Raw genomic sequence first — 19,641 nt, 5'->3', positions numbered from 1 at the left:
GTTTTATTGATAATTTATAGAACTATTGAATAGCTCAGGGGAGGAGGGAGCAGAATAGCTGAAAAGCACTGCTGAAGTAGCATGAGCCTCTGTGCTGCTGCTGCAGTTCCTGTCTTAAAATGACATTAGAAGAATTGTTTTGAGCTGCTGTATCTGCAGTGCAGCAAGGAAGGCTAGAGGTGAAAGGAGGAAAAGATCCATTATAGAAAACAGTCTGAAAAAAATGCAAATATGGATGATCAAAGGGTATGTGAACTGAAAAATAATCAATACATAATTGTTGAGCTATGGAGGGAACGGATCCTAAAAGATTTATTGCAAGAATACAATGTATGTAGCGTATGTAAAGATGACTGTGCTTAAGCAGTGGCAAGGAAACAATACATTACTGTCTTCTAAAAGAGGACTGAAGAATGCTGTCAGAAGGCTCAAGTTTGTTTTCAACTTAGTTAAGCTGCATTGGTGTAAGGTATATTTTCTGCTCTTAGGTATCTGCACTTTCGTATAGGTGCAGCATTTAGGGACGTCTGATCAGATTAATTGTGCAAGGTTTGTATGTGCTGAGTGTCTTCTCCATGGATCTACAGTGTGGCTCAATTGTTGTGAATGCTAATGTTTTAAATGTTTCTCTTTCATCTAAGCCCTCTGATACAGATAAAAGTCTAGGAGTTGATTTAAACTACTCATGAATAAATAAACCTGTACTTGAAACATATGTTTGCTTCTTGTCTGAGTGCCATCCATAAAACTTTTCTTTCACAGTGAATTTTGTAGTCGCCTTTGTATTTAAAACTGCAGCACTTACACCTAGCATGGAGGTCAGCTAATTTTTTTTTCCTGAATGCTTGCTCCTCTATTTTGTTTCTATTTTGTTACTTCACTGCTTGGTTGTTTTGGCTTTTTTTTTTTTTTTTTTTTTTAATCTAAACAGTGTTAATAACACTTTCTTTAACAGCAAACTACCTTTTATGAAAGAGACATGGATGAGATGGATGAAACATCTAAAAGAATCCTAGAGCCATACCAGTATTTACTTCAACTACCAGGCAAGTTTATTTTTACTGTGTTACTTCAAAATACCAATGTTACTTTTACAACATATTTGTCCTAGGAAATACAATCCATTCTTGATACTTGGGTTTAAGAGTAATTAAAGCTAACATTTTTCTATATTTGTTGTTTTTTCTTCTCTTGTGAAATTATCCTTCTGGTGATTCATACAGTAGCAATTGCATTTGTCTGCTGCAGTGCAGATAGTTTTCTTTCAGTTGCTCTGCCCTCCATTCAGAGTAGCTGACTTGCTACTTGCTGAAACAGATACAGGCAAGTACTGAAGACCTGATGCTATTCCTGAAGGATGAAACATCACAGCTCAACACTTAACAGCTTGCTGTACTGGAGGTGATGGGCTGTGTGTATGTTTTAAATAGTCTGTGTTATTGTTATTTCTCCTCCCTGATGAGTATAGAGCCAGGTTTTAGTATTTTGACTGTCCTGGATTACTTGACTTGTCAGTCCTTGTGTTGTATCAAGCCATTAGCAACACACTGAGATGAAGTTTTCCCTCTTCAATAATAGCTATTTTATCAGAATACGGGAGGCAGTTTGATAGAAATTTTCTGTATGCATGTGCCACTCAAAAGCCTCTTTGCTGAACAAATAGTCATATTGTTTGCTGTGACTCTCATCTGTTCACCTAAAGCAGCAGGAAGACCACATTAGGCTATCAGTGACTCTAGAAGTAACTTTGCTGTGGGAGCTGTTGCATCATTTACTTCTATCCAACTTGTATTGAATACTGGTAGAGTTAATGGGTATATAATATTTCTCAGTTATTAAGGAAGATAACTGACCAGAGTTATATGTGACTGGGGATAGAAGACTTATCAAGACAAATAGCGTAACTAATCACAAGTACAGTACTAAGTACATCTGCAGCAAAACTTAGACTGATATTTGTGTCGGCATGGTGGGTCTGTAACCTCTGTGTAGTGAGGTTTATTATTCATCTCTACAAATATCAGTTTCATTTTGTCTACATTAGAGATTGCAATGGACTTGGCACTTTGTGCTGCCAGGCGCTGTCGTTGAAAACCTAGAGGAGGAGAGAATTTGGCAGTAGCGCTCATTTTTTAATGCCAGGAAATTTGTTTGCCATTTCCTGACAGCATTTAAACTGGATGGTGGCTTTTTCTTGAAAATGTATTTGAGAATGATTCTGAGATATTTCGAGGGGCTTTCTAAGATCTGGTCTTGCAGAAATTTACTTTTCTCCAACACAATCTTTAAGAATGTTATTTTTTGGTTAGTTTATCTAATACAAGCAAAGATGTATCGCAGCACTTCTGTGTCTTCAGCTGCTTTTTAAAAAATAAAAAAATTGTAGTGACTAGCAATGAAGCAAATATATAATATACAAAGTGCACCCCCCCAAAAAAACCAAACAAAACAAAACCAAAAAAACAACTGTAGGTATAAGTCCTTGACTGATAGTTCTTCAATTAGCTTTCACTTTGTATTATGCATTTCGTTTAACCTTCCCACCTTGACTCCTCTGGCTAAATTCCTGTACTTCATTGTGTGTTTAGCCTTAATCACTGTATCCTAATGGCTTATCTCACATGGACCATCAGTGTAAGCTCAAGTATCATAAATCCGATTGTCCGCTGAAGCATGTTGATCTCTTGTTAATTTAATTTATGCTTTGAGAAGGTGAGAGATAAGATACACTTTTCTCCATGCAGAAATATTGGCGTGATTCAGAACAGAAGAATTCTTTTAAGTTGGGCGGGTAAAAGTTGTGTGCCTGTGGAGCACTTGTATTTAATCATACAGCTGGATGGTTTGAAACACCAGCTTTGCCCCAAGTCAGCTATGCCAAGCACAGGTCAGTAGGAGTCAGCTACTTGTGTCAGCCTTGGCATCAGTATGAACATCAAGGCTTGGTGAAGGGAAAATGAGGCATATGCTAGCAGTTTGTAATTAGGGTGGAGCCCAGATGAGGTACCTGAGCAAATCTAACAAGTCTTTGCTGAAAAAGGTGATTTTGTTCCATCTTTCTTCTGGTGGTATTCTCTTGCTTCTTGTGCCAGTTCTCAGCTCAATGACCAAATGATTAGGTATCTATCACCTAACCTGTTAAAAAACCTGCCTGACAGAATAGCCCATCTTTTATCCTGTCAGTGAAGTGGCACAAGGGTAGGCACATCTGAGAGGCTTCTAGAGCAAGCTTGGCTGTGAGTCAAATAAGCAGTTGCTTATCTTGTAGGACTAGTTAAAAAGCAAAATCTCTTAAGTGCTTTAATAACCTATGAGAACTTGAATGAAGTTAGATGCATATCAAACTCTTACGCAAAGAGGAATTTGGTATCTTCATTAAGATTGCTTAAAAACTTAAGTGTCTCCTAACCTTGCTTGTAGTGTGAGAATGCAAACTTCTATAACAATGCTAAGGGTTAATCCCCTGATACAAGAGGAGGTTGACTGTTTGATGTTAATCCAATAGGACTTTTATGGTAATTTTTTGGGGCTGATACCTAAGCTCTTAGCTTGTCTGTTTCTTTGACTTTTGGCTAGAAGAACTAGTAGGCTTAAGGAATCTTTTTTAAGTTGTTGTCATTTTAACTGCCAGTATGCTAGTGACAGAATAAACATGAATTAACAGAACTTACTGTATCAGGAGGTAGCAAATACTAACTTTGTTGTAAAATCATTTTGTACATAAAATTGCCATAGTAGTTTGTACTCTGCTCAGTCTAGTTTTCTGTCATTTATATGGGTAAACAAAGTACAATAAGCAGCAATAAATTTCAGAAATGCCAATAATGTGGTTTCTCTTGAAAATTCACACAGATGATGAAGCATCTTCCATCTCCAAGTAGCTGAGTTAACAACAGTATCTGTTTATGCAGCACTAACGAGTATATGGGCTTTCAGTTGCAGTAAAAGTGACTGGATCAACAGCTTGTAATTGAAAAGAGTAGATTCTGATCCTATTCACAACTCTGCATTTTCCCTTTCACGTGTATTGCTCCAGGCTTGTTTAGCTCGCTAAACAATCAAGACTAGCTCTTGTTTTTTCAGCTTTTTCTGCTGAGTTGTTGAACTTGACCAGTCTGGTGAAGGAGTTACGAAGCAGCAGTAGCAAGATTAAGGTGGTGTTTCTCTTATAATTACTGAAACATCATTATTTTAATAGCACGTACACTTTTTTTCTCACTTTTTTTTAATTTCTTTTATAAGAGAGTACAGCTGGGAGGCAGCCAACAGATATAGGTGCTCAGTTCACACAGAAGGGGACTGGAAACTGAGGGCAGCACAAATGTGCTTAAGAATAGTGGTGATGTGCCACAGGGCATGATCCCTACCACTGGAGCAACTGCATCTTGCTCATCAGAACCCTCAGTTTAGGCCAAGTTCCTGAGAGTTTCAGTTCTTGCACTGCTGGGATGCTTGGGCATACCAGTAGATCAGGAGAAAGTAGTGTCCTTGCCCTCCAAATGGTGCAGTGGTGGAAAACTTGCTTCCACCAAGCAAAAGACAAGTGGAAGAGGTTCAGCAGGCTGCACAGCATCAGAAATAACTAGAAGGAGATGGACAGGATCTTCTGCAAGAGCCTGAAGATTCAAGAGCCCTGTGTATATTGAAAGAGGGGCAGGAAGAATGCATGTCAGGCTGCAAAATGGAGATCTCCACAGTAGTGAAGGGAGGGAGCTCATGGCTTCTGACACCAAAGGAGATTCCTGTATCTCATGCATATATGCATTTGTCACATAAGTTCATTGCACTGAAAGAAAACAAGTGGCTAGAAGCTCTGTACAGCACAGCACTAGGTGTGAACATCAAGTGATAGTAGTAGGGAGGCTGCTTCCTGCAGGGGACAGAGGCCACAGAACAGAAGCTGTTATCTTAAGGAAGCTTGCTGCCTCTTGGCAACTCAGGAGAGGGATGTTCTGGAGAGACTACACGCAGTGTGTTTCATCATCAGGCACCTGAACCCTATACCTCTTTCACGTAAGACTAATGGATATAGCCAAGGGTTACCTGGAGTTTTTCAAACACAGTTAAAAGGCTTTCAGAGTGAGAGACAAAGGCACAGGAGACCAAGTGTTTTTTCTTGATCTTTGAGCCTTTCCTTACTATGAAAAGGAATAGACCATTCATGTCAATAACCAGTTAGTTGCCCAGATGATATCAGCAGCGGGGATTTGGGTTTTATGACCAAGGGACTGTCTTTGTGGATTAAGAACTCCTAGGAGGAGATGGGTTCCACCAGCCCAAGTCAGCCCAGAAATATGTCTGCCAACAGGCTGACCAATGTGGTGAGGAGAGACTTACACTAAAAGTGACAATACCCAAAATAAAGTAAGGAAATGGTAAACTAGCAAGCGGAAGGTATAGGCTGATGGAGACAAGAGATCCTCTAATGAATACAGCTGGAGGGAACCCACCTCAGATATATGCACTAAAATAAGGAAACAATAAAAGGGCAGCATGATGGGGGAAGTTCTCACACATCCTGGGGAATCTGTAGGACTAAATACCTCTGCAAAGTGACTGTGGAGAATAAACAGGATGAATTAGAGGTCTGCATGCAATTGTAGGGTTGTGATTTAATTGTGATATGGGATGTGGAATAGCTCAGTACCTTAGTATCTTGTAGAAGCAGCAACACAGCAGGGCGTAGGCAATCCAGTCAGTTTTTGGGAATGCGTTGAGGACCACTCCTTAACACAGGATCAAGGAGTTGGTGAGGGAAGGTGTTTTGCTGGACTTCACACCTCCAAACATGGAATAATTGGTTGGTGTTTGAAGGGTGGAAGCAACTGTGTCCAATGTGACTGTGGGATGGTGGAACTGGGGATCCTGAGAGGACAGAACAAGGCGAAAAATAGAATCTCAGTGCTGGACTAATTAATCCTATTTTGAACAGGGTGTGGGGTTAACGTAGATAATCCTCGGTCTGTCCCAAGTGGCTGCCTAGGTTTGAAAGTGTAGGCCTGCAGTTCACATAGTATGGCAGTAGTGTTCCCATAGCTGTGTGGGAAGATCTGCACCGACCTGTTTAGCCCTAACCCATCAGATGGCAGAGCTAAATATGAAAGTGTACAATAAAACTGAGGTAATATAATGGCTTGCTTCATCCAGAAGGGTCCTCTTTCTCCTGTCTCTCAGCGTCTGCTGCTTAGCCTGTACTAACTTGAGCAGACCCACTTCATAAGCTGATACAGTACATAAAGCTGGCAGAAAGCTAACCTAGCAAAAAGCAGGCAGTTTTCTGCTGCAGTAATGAGTTGAATAAGCTTAGCAAGGCTCTAATGAGGGCTGGGTTGATGGTCCCTCTGCTCTTTCTCATGCTGTTCTATCCCTTTTACGTACCCTCAATCTAAGTGGGGTTCTGCCTGAAGGGCATAGTTTGAGGTCATATTAATGCAGTGTGAGCAAAGAAATACTGATCAGCAGCCTGTTCAGAGCAGGAGGTCTGAGTCTGAGGTCTGTACTCTGTCAGGAGAAAATCATACATACACATGTGTAGTTAGTCTCGTAGAGAAGCAGCTCTCCTCTGCCTAAGGAGGTGGGATTGTCCTCAGAGTGACATTACTAAGTGGATCTTTGTTTCAAGAATAGGAAATTCGTATTTTTTCCCTATGGAGAATTTTTGTCAGAGTGAATCTGTTATGTTCTATTTTTTCTCTTACCTTGCTTGTCCACTCAGCTTTGCTAATGAGAAGACAAGTTTTGCGTAGTTGTCGCTTGACGAGGGTACTGTTGGGATCCTCAGCAGATCAAACTGACTACATTCTGCATAACTTTGTTAAAAGTTTGTTTCAGTAATGTCTATAATTATGACTGTACAGGAGGCAGAGCTGCTAATTTTGGAAGTTAGATCTTGATAGTCTTCAGTTTTACAGTACTCTCCTTTGACTAGTCAGCAGTGTAGTGACATGGAACAGTGGAGAAGAAAAAGTGAATTATTCTGGTAGCGTTAAGTCCTAATCCTTTTAATTTTATCATAACATCTGTGGGCTGTGTCTTGCATAATTTAAGGTTTTAGGGATGGAGGCAGAAGTAAAGGAACAGAGTACCAATGTATCAAGTCTTCTAAGACCAATATTAAAAGGATCTGATCTGCTGCCATCGTAGTGTGACTGTAGGCATAAAACATGCATATGAAAATTGCTTTAATATCAAATAGACGTGGTAGGATTGACTTCAGAACATGATACAGTATCATTTATGAAACAGTAATAGGGCTCACACAAGCAAATCTGCACCTATAAAAGTAAAGATGAATGTTTTACTGTACAGATAGTGGTTTTTCCATAAATAGCCTTTGTCTAGACAGCCTTGGTGTTCAAGGTAGACAAGTCTAACAATTAAATGCTGTCTGTACTGAGGAACTAAATGGCACAATCCACTGTGCATATTAAGAGTCCATTTAGATTATATGCTAGTACTTATGTACTTCATGATGAAATAACTCGTTACTGAACTTGTAGCATTTCTGTAAGCTTATTTTCTAGTAAATACATTTCAAAAAACAGAATTAGCAGCCTATTTTTTAATTGCAATTGTTTTTATCAATGTAATTTAGAAGTATGTAAATGGCTGTAGATAAGGTATACATCTGTAATATGACATTATCTGTGACTAATTATTTTTATGGACTTACTGAATTATTCTTTTGTACTTAGCAAGCCATGCAGCTTGGCATGTGTTTGTAACAGTTGTTTTCAATATTTTGAGGGATTATTTTCTCTTCAGTTAACTCATGCAATTATTATTAGAAGGAAATAAAAAACAAAAACCTCTGCAGGACATTTCTGCCCTGGTTTGTGCAGTATTTGGTGGTGATGACTGGGTAGCAAGTCTGGTCAGGGAACAGATTTGGCCAAAATCTGATCTGCCCACATAGTGGGTAAAAAAAATCTGAATATTGGTAATATTTCAAATCCTTGGCATTTGCAGGAGTTGTTGTCAGAAAGAAGCCTAACTTGAAGTAGTGGTGGTATTTAGCTAATGTGAGAGGCTTTTAAAATCTTGGGTGCCATTCTAATTTTCTATTTGAACTTGAGCCCTGGTTGCCCATGTTAAAATAATGAACTTTTAAATCAGTGAATTTGTGATTGAATTTGAATTGAATGTGAATTTCTGATGAAAATCAAAAGATGGTGAGAAGTAATGGAAAATGGAGACCAAGCAAAAATTGAAGCCCTTTGAGCAACTGAGGAAGATTACCACCTCTACTACAGAACCCAAACCACAAATCTTACCACCAGCTTACCTGCTGGCGACTTGATAAGGATAAATCCTGTTCTTTTCCACGATTTATCATTCAATCTATCCATGTTTATTTTTCCATTCTGTATGTCTGATCACACAGCAACAGAGAGAATCCGCAGGGAGGCATTCAAATGTTGAAACTTGTTCAGTGCTACGGCAGGGTGGCATCATTAACATGAAAACTCATATTGCAGAATCATTCTTCAGTTATGTCTCTCAGTAGGTCTTGAGTAATATGGAATCCAGTAGATAGGTTGCACTGCTCTGAAGTTTATTTGTAATAGCTTTTAAGTGGCTCATTGAGATGAGCTAAGGCTGCAGAACTCTGTCTAAGCCTGTTTTGCTGTTAATAGAAGATATTAGGCTCAGCTGAGTTGAAGTTCAGAGCTGCACAGGAGGTGACTTTATTGAACAATTTCCTATTGATCATCAATAGACGCACTAAATGAAAACTTGTATGTGACCCCTAGTAATGTATTAAAGAAAGCTGGCATCAATAATTTATAGGATAACTTGAATTAAAATCAACTCCTCCAGGTAAAATGTATCTAGATTGAATTTTAACACTTGTTTTAACACTTGTTTCAACACTAAATTTGGATTTCTAATCTTACCTTTCTTTCCTCTGAAACAGGAGGAAAGTTTCCTCTGCCAAACAAATTAGGACTTGCTTCCAGAAGCAGTAAATCTATTTGTAGAGGTTACGAACAGAATCATGATCTAACTAAATTGGCTAACTAAATTGCCAAGACTAATTGCAGTAACATGTAAATACACGTTTTTATATCATTGTTTGTGTATTACTGTGAAATGTTTGCAGCTATCAGCAACTTCAATTCTAAGGCTTATACAATGAGGAAACAAGCTACAATCTTTCTTTAATGTATTTTGCCCTTTGAAGTGGTCATGCTTTTAGTAGCTTACTGGTCTCAAATTAGTTACAGCTGTTAAGATAAAGATGCATTTAACACTGGACTTTGATTTTTCTTTTTTTTTTTTTTTTCTAATTGTAGGTAAGCAAGTAAGAACCAAATTGTCACAGGCCTTCAATCACTGGCTTAATGTTCCAGAAGATAAAATACAGGTACTAACTAATTATTTTTACAAGGCTCTTACCTTTCTTCCAAGATTGTCAGCAACAGATTGTTCTTAGTGTAATGCATTTAAGACTTCTGATCATTTACAATACATCATTCCTGAGTACCTGAAAGTACAAGTTAAGGAAAATAGCCAAAGCTTTGCACTAAAGTTATGGTTTAACACTGAAGGTATGATTTCAGTGACTTGTCTGAAGTACAATAGTTACATGCTTTCTACCTAAGCTCAACCTTCTGAGTGGTAGAAGGAGCAACTAGTATTGTTACTCACTTCAGTTATCAACAATGGGAATAAGTTTTCAATGACTTGCGAAGGAAACTGGACAGTTACTTTGTAAGCCCTACAGATACAGTGACTGAGAACAAAGTCGTATGATTTTGATACAAGAATATCAAAGGCAGTAGTCAAGCGAACCTTTAAAACTTTATAAACCATTTCTTGTTCCGGGCCTTAAATGGCAGACTTCTACAGTTAGAGCCCCTTATTACCCAGTGTGAAGCACTTCATCAAGAATAATCCTTCCCTTTTCTTTTTGACAAATCTATGCAAGATGCATGGCTGTGTGCTCAAAGGCGGTGGCTTTTGAAATGCAAAATTTTCCTTTTGACTAGACTACAGTTACCCCAAACTGTATACTTAGGGTGCAAGAGATTCTCTGTATTCAAGGTAATGTAGGGAATTCAAATAACTGTTTTTTTCTTGACACCCATCTCGTCCCTAAATAAATTCATTAATGAGCAGGTAGGCCATTAGTGTTTGTAAAGGAGTCGTCTTTAGGATGGGCTAAGTGTGATGCTTCATAGTGCTCAAGTAGCAAAGTCCGTCTGTTGAAAGTTACATTGCAGCAGCTGCTGGTGAGTTCAGTTTAGTTTTTAAGAAAGCATGCCGGTCTGCTTTCATTATGAAGTGCAGTTTTTTCACTTCCTCAGACAACTTCCTGTTGTCTTCTAGAAAATAAGGGGGTTTTTTCTGCTGTCTGAACTTCCTCCCTCCTCACATTCAACTCTAAGATATTTTTGATGCTGTCTTTAATGGAAGTTCAAGAGGTAATTCGCAGTCATGAAGCACATCCTAAATTATTTCAATTCAACCTTAAATATCCAGAAACTGCAGGAGTCCACAAACTAAGTGATATGAAATAGACTAATGAGAAATGCTAGAATAGGCTTATCTAATGATGAACTTTCCTGACAGTATTGGGAATGACATAATGGACTGAGTCAGCATTCAGAAAAATAGGTATTGCAATGTTGCTTTTTATAAGTACTCTATCCTTCATGATTTTAAAATCAATAGACAACGGTATCTTTACAAGTTGAAGTAGGCCTCACTTCTATCTCAAAGCTGAGTAATTAGTGCTCAAATAGTTTGCTCTCAGAGTCATTATCTTGGGCAAGCAAACAATTAGATTGCTGGGTTTCAGGTTTTAACCTTTTGGATAGTGGTTACTGAATGCTAGATAGTTTGCTGGAAAAAATGCAGGAGATAATCATTTTCTCTTCTTGTAATAGGTTATTATTGAAGTAACAGAGATGTTACACAATGCAAGCCTACTTGTGGATGATATTGAAGATAACTCAAAGCTACGACGGGGCTTTCCAGTGGCACACAGTATCTATGGAATTCCATCTGTAATCAACTGTGCTAATTATGTGTATTTCCTTGGCTTAGAGAAGGTTTTAACCCTTGATCACCCAGATGCTGTTAAAGTTTTTACTCGTCAGCTACTGGAACTCCATAAAGGTCAAGGCTTGGACATTTACTGGAGGGATACTTACACCTGCCCTACAGAAGCTGAATACAAAGCTATGGTACTGCAGAAGACAGGCGGTCTCTTTGGATTAGCTGTAGGCCTCATGCAGCTCTTCTCAAATTATAAGAAAGACTTAAAACCACTTCTTAACACACTTGGTCTCTTCTTCCAAATAAGAGATGACTATGCCAACCTGCACTCCAAAGAATATAGTGAAAACAAGAGTTTTTGTGAAGACTTAACTGAGGGCAAGTTCTCATTCCCAACTATTCATGCAATTTGGTCAAAACCTGAAAGTACACAGGTGCAAAACATTTTGCGTCAAAGGACAGAAAACATAGATATAAAAAAATACTGCGTGCATTACCTTGAAAACGTGGGTTCATTTGAGTACACTCGGAATACACTGAAAGAGCTTGAATCTGAAGCCTATAAACAAATTGAATCACTTGGGGGAAACCCTGAGCTTGTAGCGCTAGTGGAACAGCTGAGCAAAATGTTCAAAGAAAATGACAATTAATCAATCTCCTGGGGATGAATGGAACCTTTTTTTTTTTTTTTTTTTAAACAGGTAAAAGGTTATCTGAAAGGTGTGACAGTCAGTCTCACTTACAACTACTATGTTGCCACATGGCAAAAATGTACGTTGAAAATAAATCACTGATTATGTGAAAATGATCACTGAATACTGCAGTATACCTTATATATACAGTCTTAATTGTACCTGCTTGCAGATGTCTTCAAAACATACTAGAATTGAAACAAACTTTGAATATGGATTTTTACACAAACATTGGCATTACTTCAGCCCTAGAAATTTCACAGGCTATAGTATATCTTCAACAAACTGTAAGTTTCTGGCTGAAAATCTTTATTAAATTAAATCTGATTGACCCAAGTGGCTTGTGTGTTTTTAAACAACACTCTAGTAAACCAAAATATATGGTGTTCAATAAAAAAAGATGCTCACAACCTCATTGCATATACTAATGTTGCATTATGGATGTTAAGAGTTGTGAAAATCAGATAGATCTTCTTAGTTCTGATAGATAGATAGATGTACTTAGTTCTAATGTGAATATTCTATCCAGTATCTGAGGATATTTCAGGGGAATACAAATTGTTAAAATGCTTTATGTCCAAATGAGACTAATGTTTAGATTGAGATGGGAGCTTAATAGAAACTTCTATTTATCTTAGGGAAAAATTTCCATCACTTTCATTTTGAATTTGCCACCATTTTCAGTTCTGCATTGAATAATTTCAGTTGACTGGTTTTTGATCATTATGTTGTTGTTGTTGTTGTTGTTTTTTCAAACAATCAAATATTTTCTAGCGTGGGACTGAAACATAAGCACTAGATCTCAAAGATGTAACTGCAAGTAGCAGCATAGTAAGCTGCTAGTAGGAATTTAATGGGATTCATAACAGGTAGCTTTAAGATGCTGTGAATTACACTGGTTTCTCTAATCTCTTATTGTAATTGAGAGAATTTTCCAGAAATTGATTCAGATTTCATAGCATTCATGTTCTGAATTCATATCAGGAGGCTGTTGTAGGTATCTCCACAGAGACAGTAGTGACTTCTGGCTAAACTGAAACGTAGCATCTTGTTCTACAAGCTCTAATACCCCTTCAGTTTAGTTAATTGCTTAAATACTGTTTTAAAATTGTGTAGACAGACATACCTGCATGGCACTAAGAACTTGAGTAGAGAAGTAGCCTGAAAAGTGACAAAAATCTCTGCTCATACGTGTACACACATTACAGAAATGTTTGTTTCCTAGCTGAGGTGGCTTTAATTAGGTGCAGTTCTCTTCATATTTGTAGCTGTACAAAGCTTTGCTCTGATGTAGAGAAGTAGTGTTTCAGATCAAAGGTGGGACTGCTGCTATCTGCAGCGATATTAAGCTGACAGCATGCTGTCACAGCATACTCTGAAAAGAAATGGCCAGAGATACTTCGCTTCTAACAACTGAAGAATACTTGTGTGCATCTGTTCACTTATTGTACCTGCAAGCAGGTAGAGCCACTACCTCAGCCCACTGAGAAAACTAACCGAAGATGCTTGCCGAAGGAAAACATTGCAGCAACCCTTGTGATTCTTCCAAAAGTGATTAAGCATGAAAAAAATTGGGATGGCTGCTTTAGTCAGAAGCATTCCGTACTTATAGATGATGGGTTATTCCTTTTATTTGCATGCTAAGGTGGGAGCTTTGTCTCTGCTTTGCAATTAGACACAGAACAGTAGCCTTTTCACTGAATGGATCTGATTGCCAGGATTGAATAGCTTAAAGTTGGTGAAAGGTGTCTTTTATTTAATGTTAATGACAGTAAACTGCATTTCTTGACTTGAAGTGCATGGTAGCAAGCCTGTAAATTCCTGGTATTTTGATGGGGAAAAAATACCTTCTGTAGCAAAGTGCAATATTTATTTTGTGCCATGTCTTGGGAGTTCCTAAGCACTGCTGCAGCTGATGCTGAATGGGGGACAACACTGAAAAAAACTATTGCCAGGAAAATCTCCTAGTCTTAGTCTAAAATGTCCTTGTCCCTACTGGGATATTACAACCAGTATATATGCAGTGCAAAGTGCACTTAGTGGCATTTAATTTCTATTCAATTGCTGGATGTAAGTAGTTTTGTATAATCAAACTTTCTTGATGATGTATGGCTTTTATTGTTTCAAACTTTTTTTTATACTAGCCAGCACTTCTGATCTTTAATTTATTCTGTAATTTGTTCTGACAATTTATCACGGTGTCATCCAGTAATCACAGAATCACTGAATTGTAGAATGGTTTGGGTTGGAAGGAACCAAAGCCCATCCAGCCCACCAAGCCCCATCCCTGTGCCATGGGCAGGGCTGCCACCCAGCAGCTCAGGCTCTCAGGGCCCCATCCAACCTGGCCTTGAGCACCTCTGGGATGGGGTTTCTCTGGGCAGCTGTACTAGGGATCCCCCCACCCTCTGAATAAACAATTTCCCTCTTCTATTTTTGCATATTAACTTTTCAGTTTAGTACGTAAACTTTAAGATACTCAGTTCACAGTTGTGCAGTTTGCAGTGCGCCTCACAGGGCACAGAGGAATAACTGTTTATCACTTCACCTGGTAATGCCCTTTTCCACTCAAACCTTTCTTCTAAATGTTCATGTCTCCAAGTTCACTCTTCAAGCCCAAGTGGCATTTTCTGTCACTTGACTTACTGCTGGGGAGGCACATATGGTACGTGTTAGATGAACCGCAGCAAACACACTTCCTTTTAGTTGTGTTCTGCTGCACTAGGAGTGCTATGCTACATATTGATTCTCTTGCCTTTTCTGCTATTCTATATGTAACGGACTGATGAACTTTGAGCTCACAATCCCTCATTTAACGCCAGAATCAGGTTTTAGAATCTAATCTTTTGCAAGTTTGTTTTACAGCAAGATACAATCTCTAGTTAAAACATATCACTGCTATTATGCTTATTACTGTTCTGTAAGTCTGTTACTTGGTTATTTTTATCTACATACATTTATCTACATTCCTCTGTTCTTGCAGTTGTGACAGGATGGTGCCATGTAGCATTTCTATGTACAAATCTAGTTCTTTCTTCCAGTGCAGCTCTAAAATAACTTCATTAATAAGATGTACATAATGCGAGGGAAAAGCTTAATCTGCAAAGTAAACGTGAGTTTGTGTAAAACAGTGGAGGAATAAGATTGCATGAGAAATTGATTAGAAATGGCAGAGGTTAGGACCTGATAAGCATCAAATTGGATGCTTACTACTGAGTCTATAATTTGAGATGCAATAGTTATTACTGATTAGCAGCTAACGTGTGTGCAGACACTAGCTTCTAAGGCCAGTGGTAACAGCGCTGTAATGCAGGTTGTTAGACTTGGTATTCTGTTTTCTCTAAATTCCCTTTCCCCAGTGTTTTACACACAGCTTTAATTCTGTATTTTTACTTGCATCTGTTGCACGTCTTTGTTCTGTCTTAATCTCATATTCAACATTTCAACTTTGATATTTACTATGCTGTTTGTATTGTTTGCTCTATACTTTCATGGTGTATAATCAATGAATATACAGATGTTATAATTAAGAAACATACAGGAAAGTTAGGCTAACAGGTAATCACGCTAAAGAAGAATGGATGGAAAGCTTACCCTTGTCCTGGGCTCACTGAGAAGACTCCAAGAGGAGGGATCTCCAAAAGAGATACTTCTCCAGTGGTAGTCAGCTCTTAAATGGGGTCCAGGAGAGGTGGAGCCAGGCTCCACCCCTTCCAGTAGCACTGGAGAACTGCCTTCAGCTGTGCTCCCAGGGCTGACTCACTGCTTGCCTCAGGTGGTCAATCAGAGGCTCAGGGCGTGATTCAGCAGTTCCCATACACGTGGTGGTAATTCTTTTCCTTTCGTACTTCTGTTCTGCTACCAATACCAGAGCACACACAGTACCTTCAAACTTTTTTTGTTCCAGGACAAACAAAGTAAACTTTAAATTTTGGCTTTTCCTGTGCCTTCATAAAAGTAACCCAAGATTTTCTGCAGTCGTGAAATGCCTGAAATTTTTTCTCCAGGAAGTTGAAGCTTGTAACATCTTATATTGCCATATGTTATTCTGGTCCCATATAGTTGGAGCTTCTTTACCTCCCTTTACCACTTGCTTTCAACACTTACTTTGCTTTGATTGTAACACTCATTAGCAAGTTAAACTGTTTCACAGACACATCTAACCCAAGGAAAAGGAAGTTTTGGGTTTGTTTGTTTGTTTGTTTTTAGTTGTTTTTGGTTTTTTGTCTGAATTAATAATTCCTCTCAGCAAAAGCCTTGTGAATGCCAAAGTTGGCAGCTAGATGGGGTAAAAGCAGAGCCAGGGAGGGAATATGAGGGGGTAAGAATACCTATTTAAGGCTCCTGATATGTAATTTCACCTCATTTCACCTCATTTCACCTCATTTTGCAGCATCTCGTTCACTTTGTTAGGAAATGCAAGAGAATGTGTGTTCAGTTTCCCTGTATTTCCCTTCTCGCTTTCCAAATGTAAGATATATTATAGATAGTTTAGTCTGTCAGTTATGTAAATAACTTGAATATATCTTAAGGTTTTGATTAAAAGTACAGATAAAGAGTATGTTGTTCTATTACTGACTAATTTTCCTTCTGTAACAAATTTTCTATTCTTAAAGCCAAGGAAACTTAATCTGTTGCAGGCTGACTTGACTTGATCATCACATTAACGCCCTTCCTGGATAAACCGTATTAGACCTCAGCACCAGAGTTTACATTTTCTGCAGCATTTCCTTTTAAATGACTTTAGAATGAATGAAACTTGGTGATGAGGTGATGAAATAGGAACAAATCATTGTTTTGATGCTTGGTGACTTCTTTCTTTAAGGCTTATCAATGTTATAGCAGAAAATAAAGGACTTTGTGCAAATATGTTCATTCGGGGATGGTTGCTTTTTAATTGTGTTTTTCCCACGTTTTTCTTTACTTCATCTCTATCAACATATTTATCCTTGACACTGAACCTAATGGTTCATCTGGTGGTGTTAGGAGTAATCCATGACTCATGGATCCACTTCTGCAATGCAGGTTACATCCTGATAATGCTTCTCACCCATGCATCCTATGAGCAAGTTCTTGCTTAGCTCGCTGGAAAACCATTTGCTGAGCAACCTGGTTTACTGCAGCATGAAGAATGATAGGATACCCCAAAAAGGCCTAATGTGATGCTGCCAGGGAGAGCACTGCAAAACCTGGTGGAACTCTGGTGTAAAGAGAAACCTTAGATATCTGATTTTCTGCTTTTGAACTCAAAAACAATCCAACAATCTATGAAATTACTCTCCACTCCCTCAGTATATGAATTACGCGTGGTGCCAGTGAGCACTTCCATCTTCCCTGGATCATAATAGATTATCTTTCACTCTTGTAATGTTCTGGTTGTCATTTCTGGACCATATGGTAAAATGTACTGTATGACTAAAGTAGTAACTGAAGTCTGTAAAAAAAAAAAAAAAAAAGTCCAACTCCTAAAATTTTGGTTCTGCTGTTTTGAAATACACATAAAAACTGGCCTGTTGTCTTGCTGTCATCCAGCAGATGGTAGCCTGCAGTGAACTTCTGCTCACTGAGGGAGGAATAACAATTCTGCACTGGTGGAAGTTGTTAAGCACCCAGGTGTGCTTGGCACAGTGGCACTGTGAGCAGTGGGAGGGAGTTTCTCAGAGGGAGAAAAGAAAAAAAAAAAAAAAGTATTTGCAAGGAAGAAAATTGTCTAAAAATATGATTACAGGTAATTATGGAGTTTATATATAGAGACGTAGAACTAAAGCCACAGGAAAACTGTTGTAGTTGACTGAAGAGCCTATTGCTGCTTGCGTTCTCTTCACGTTGGGTGAGGTGGAAACATACAGATCAAAGTAAAAACTGCATAAAGGAACTGTCAGTGTTATTTCCAAAAATGTAAAAGGGATGCTATGAACGCTTCCCTGTGTTTCATATCAATTAAGATAATAATTAGTTCAAGAAATTTTGACGTTAAATTTTTTATTTTATTATTTTTTTTTTTTAAGGCATTTATAAAATGCAAGAGTTATTAAGTCTAGGTAACAAGATAAAAATGTTACACTGATCTTGCTGCTTGCCTTGTCCTGTTTCTGATTTAATAAAAATAAGTACATTGGATCAACTACACCTATTTGTTGATGACAGTATTAAAACAGAAGAAATTAGACACCCACCCCTCAAAAAAGAAAAAAAAAAAAATCAGTATCAGCTTAGAAATGCTAAATACAAAACAAGTCAGTGATACACACGTAGATTCTCAGAGTGCCTGGATTATCTATAGGCAAACTGCTGGGTGAGAAAGATAGTGAACAATACTTCAAACGCCTTTCCCAACATGCAGCCAAAGGTAGTGAAACTTTTCTGTTCTGGCCTTCTGAGGCTCAGCATACTGAGTGTTGTCCCACATAAATATGGAATTTAAGAAAACATCCTGCCAGTAATTTATAAGGGCTAATAAAAACCTTGCAACAGGATTTGTAGTATGTACAATTAAGAATGTCCCACGTCATCAGGACTGGCGTTGGAAGCATAGTGGAATGCTGAGAGGGAAATTAGCAGTAAGGTAAGTGTACAGCAGCACTTACATTCCCTTTGTAAGAACATACACGCTTTTAATGCTGCAGCTGCTGCCCAGAGTTGTCTGGTAGCCTCCAAATACAATACAGCAAGAGAGTATGACGTACATCCCTGCATGCGCATGAAATAAAGTAGTAATTCATACTACAGAGTTTGACTTCATGTTTTATTTGGTTGATTTAAAGACTCTTACTGTAAAAAAAAAAAAAAAAAAAAAAAAAAAAAACCACAACCGAGGAGAGCCAGGTGAAAAGTGATTGGTTACAATTACAGGACTGTCTGCAAATCCACCCAGGTTTCCAACTGAAAATGCCTCTAGTGATTCAGACTGGTGTAACAAAGAGGATAAACCAAAGTAACGCTATTTCCTATTCATAACCCGGATGAATTTCAGCTGCTCACGCTAAGACACGTTCTCAGGTTAGTACTTAGGAAGTAACAGCCACTGATTCGCAAGTGCAGAGCAGGAGGACTTGGTACCACCGCTTTTGTCGTTGTACCACCATCTACGTCCACGTAGTTTCAGCATCGCCGACGTTGTTCCAAGACTGCCCTCTGCGGGAGAGGAACAGGCACAGGAAACCGGAGGAAATGGCAACGCCAGCAGCCCACTGATGCGCTGTATACTTAGGACTTACTATCCAAACCACTTTGTCTGGCATATACTAGTGCTACCAAAGACTTGTAAGCAGCGCCACAGAACCAGCTGAGCTGCCTGCCTAAAGAACACGCAGAGTTACTTAATGTCAGGTAGTAACGGCAGAGGCACAACACTGGAACAGCCTCTTTGTTACCGGCACAACAGTTTCAAGTCCTTGTGGTTCCAAAGTTGAGGCAATATTGTTTTAATTAGCCAGCAATTGCTACTTACAGAACGCGTGCACGGCCTTCAGCTTCAATCAAATTCAATTCAAATGTGGGTACCGGACACCCTACTGGACACCCCCCGCAGGGCAGCGCTGCGCAGAGCCGTAGGGGAGGCGTTCACATCCCGCACGAGGCTGCCGTCCGCCCCGGGGCGGGGAGCACCGCCAGTACCTCGCACCCCGCGGCGCCGCCCAGAGAAGGGCGGGTCGCACGGAGCGGGCGCTGCCGCTGAACGCCATTACCCAGAAGGCTGTATGGCGGAGCCGCCTCGCGCCTACAGTTCAGGATATGGTTCAGGCGTATGGCCGGGATAGGGCGGCGCTGCGGCCGTGCGGCCAATGGCAGCGTGCCGTCCGACGAGGAGGGGCGGGAGGTAGGCGCCCGGCTGCTGGGCGCGGAAGTGGGCTGGGGACTGGCGTGCGGTGGGCCGCGGCCACCTTCCCTTCCCGCAGCCGTCGCCCCGGGCCGAGGGGCTGCCGTTTGCTGTAACGCCTGGGGC

The 19,641-nt window shown here is 39.4% G+C and overlaps 1 protein-coding gene across 1 annotated transcript; it reads left to right on the top strand.

Moving 5' to 3' along the window:
• Window positions 1–979: 979 nt before the first annotated feature.
• GGPS1 (geranylgeranyl diphosphate synthase 1) lies at window positions 980–11,654 on the top strand (the record flags this gene model as incomplete). The annotated part of the gene is made up of 3 exons (XM_079532475.1): window positions 980–1,046; window positions 9,297–9,367; window positions 10,893–11,654. The coding sequence occupies 3 exons, from the start codon at window positions 980–982 to the stop codon at window positions 11,652–11,654; spliced, it is 900 nt and encodes a 299-aa protein (XP_079388601.1).
• Between the last annotated feature and the right edge of the window lie 7,987 nt (window positions 11,655–19,641).

This window comes from Tetrao urogallus, assembly GCF_951394365.1.
Source record: "Tetrao urogallus genome assembly, chromosome: 2".
Classification (NCBI taxonomy): domain Eukaryota; kingdom Metazoa; phylum Chordata; class Aves; order Galliformes; family Phasianidae; genus Tetrao; species Tetrao urogallus.
The sequence above is the reverse complement of the archived record's forward strand: the minus strand, read 5'-3'. Positions and strand labels throughout refer to the sequence as shown.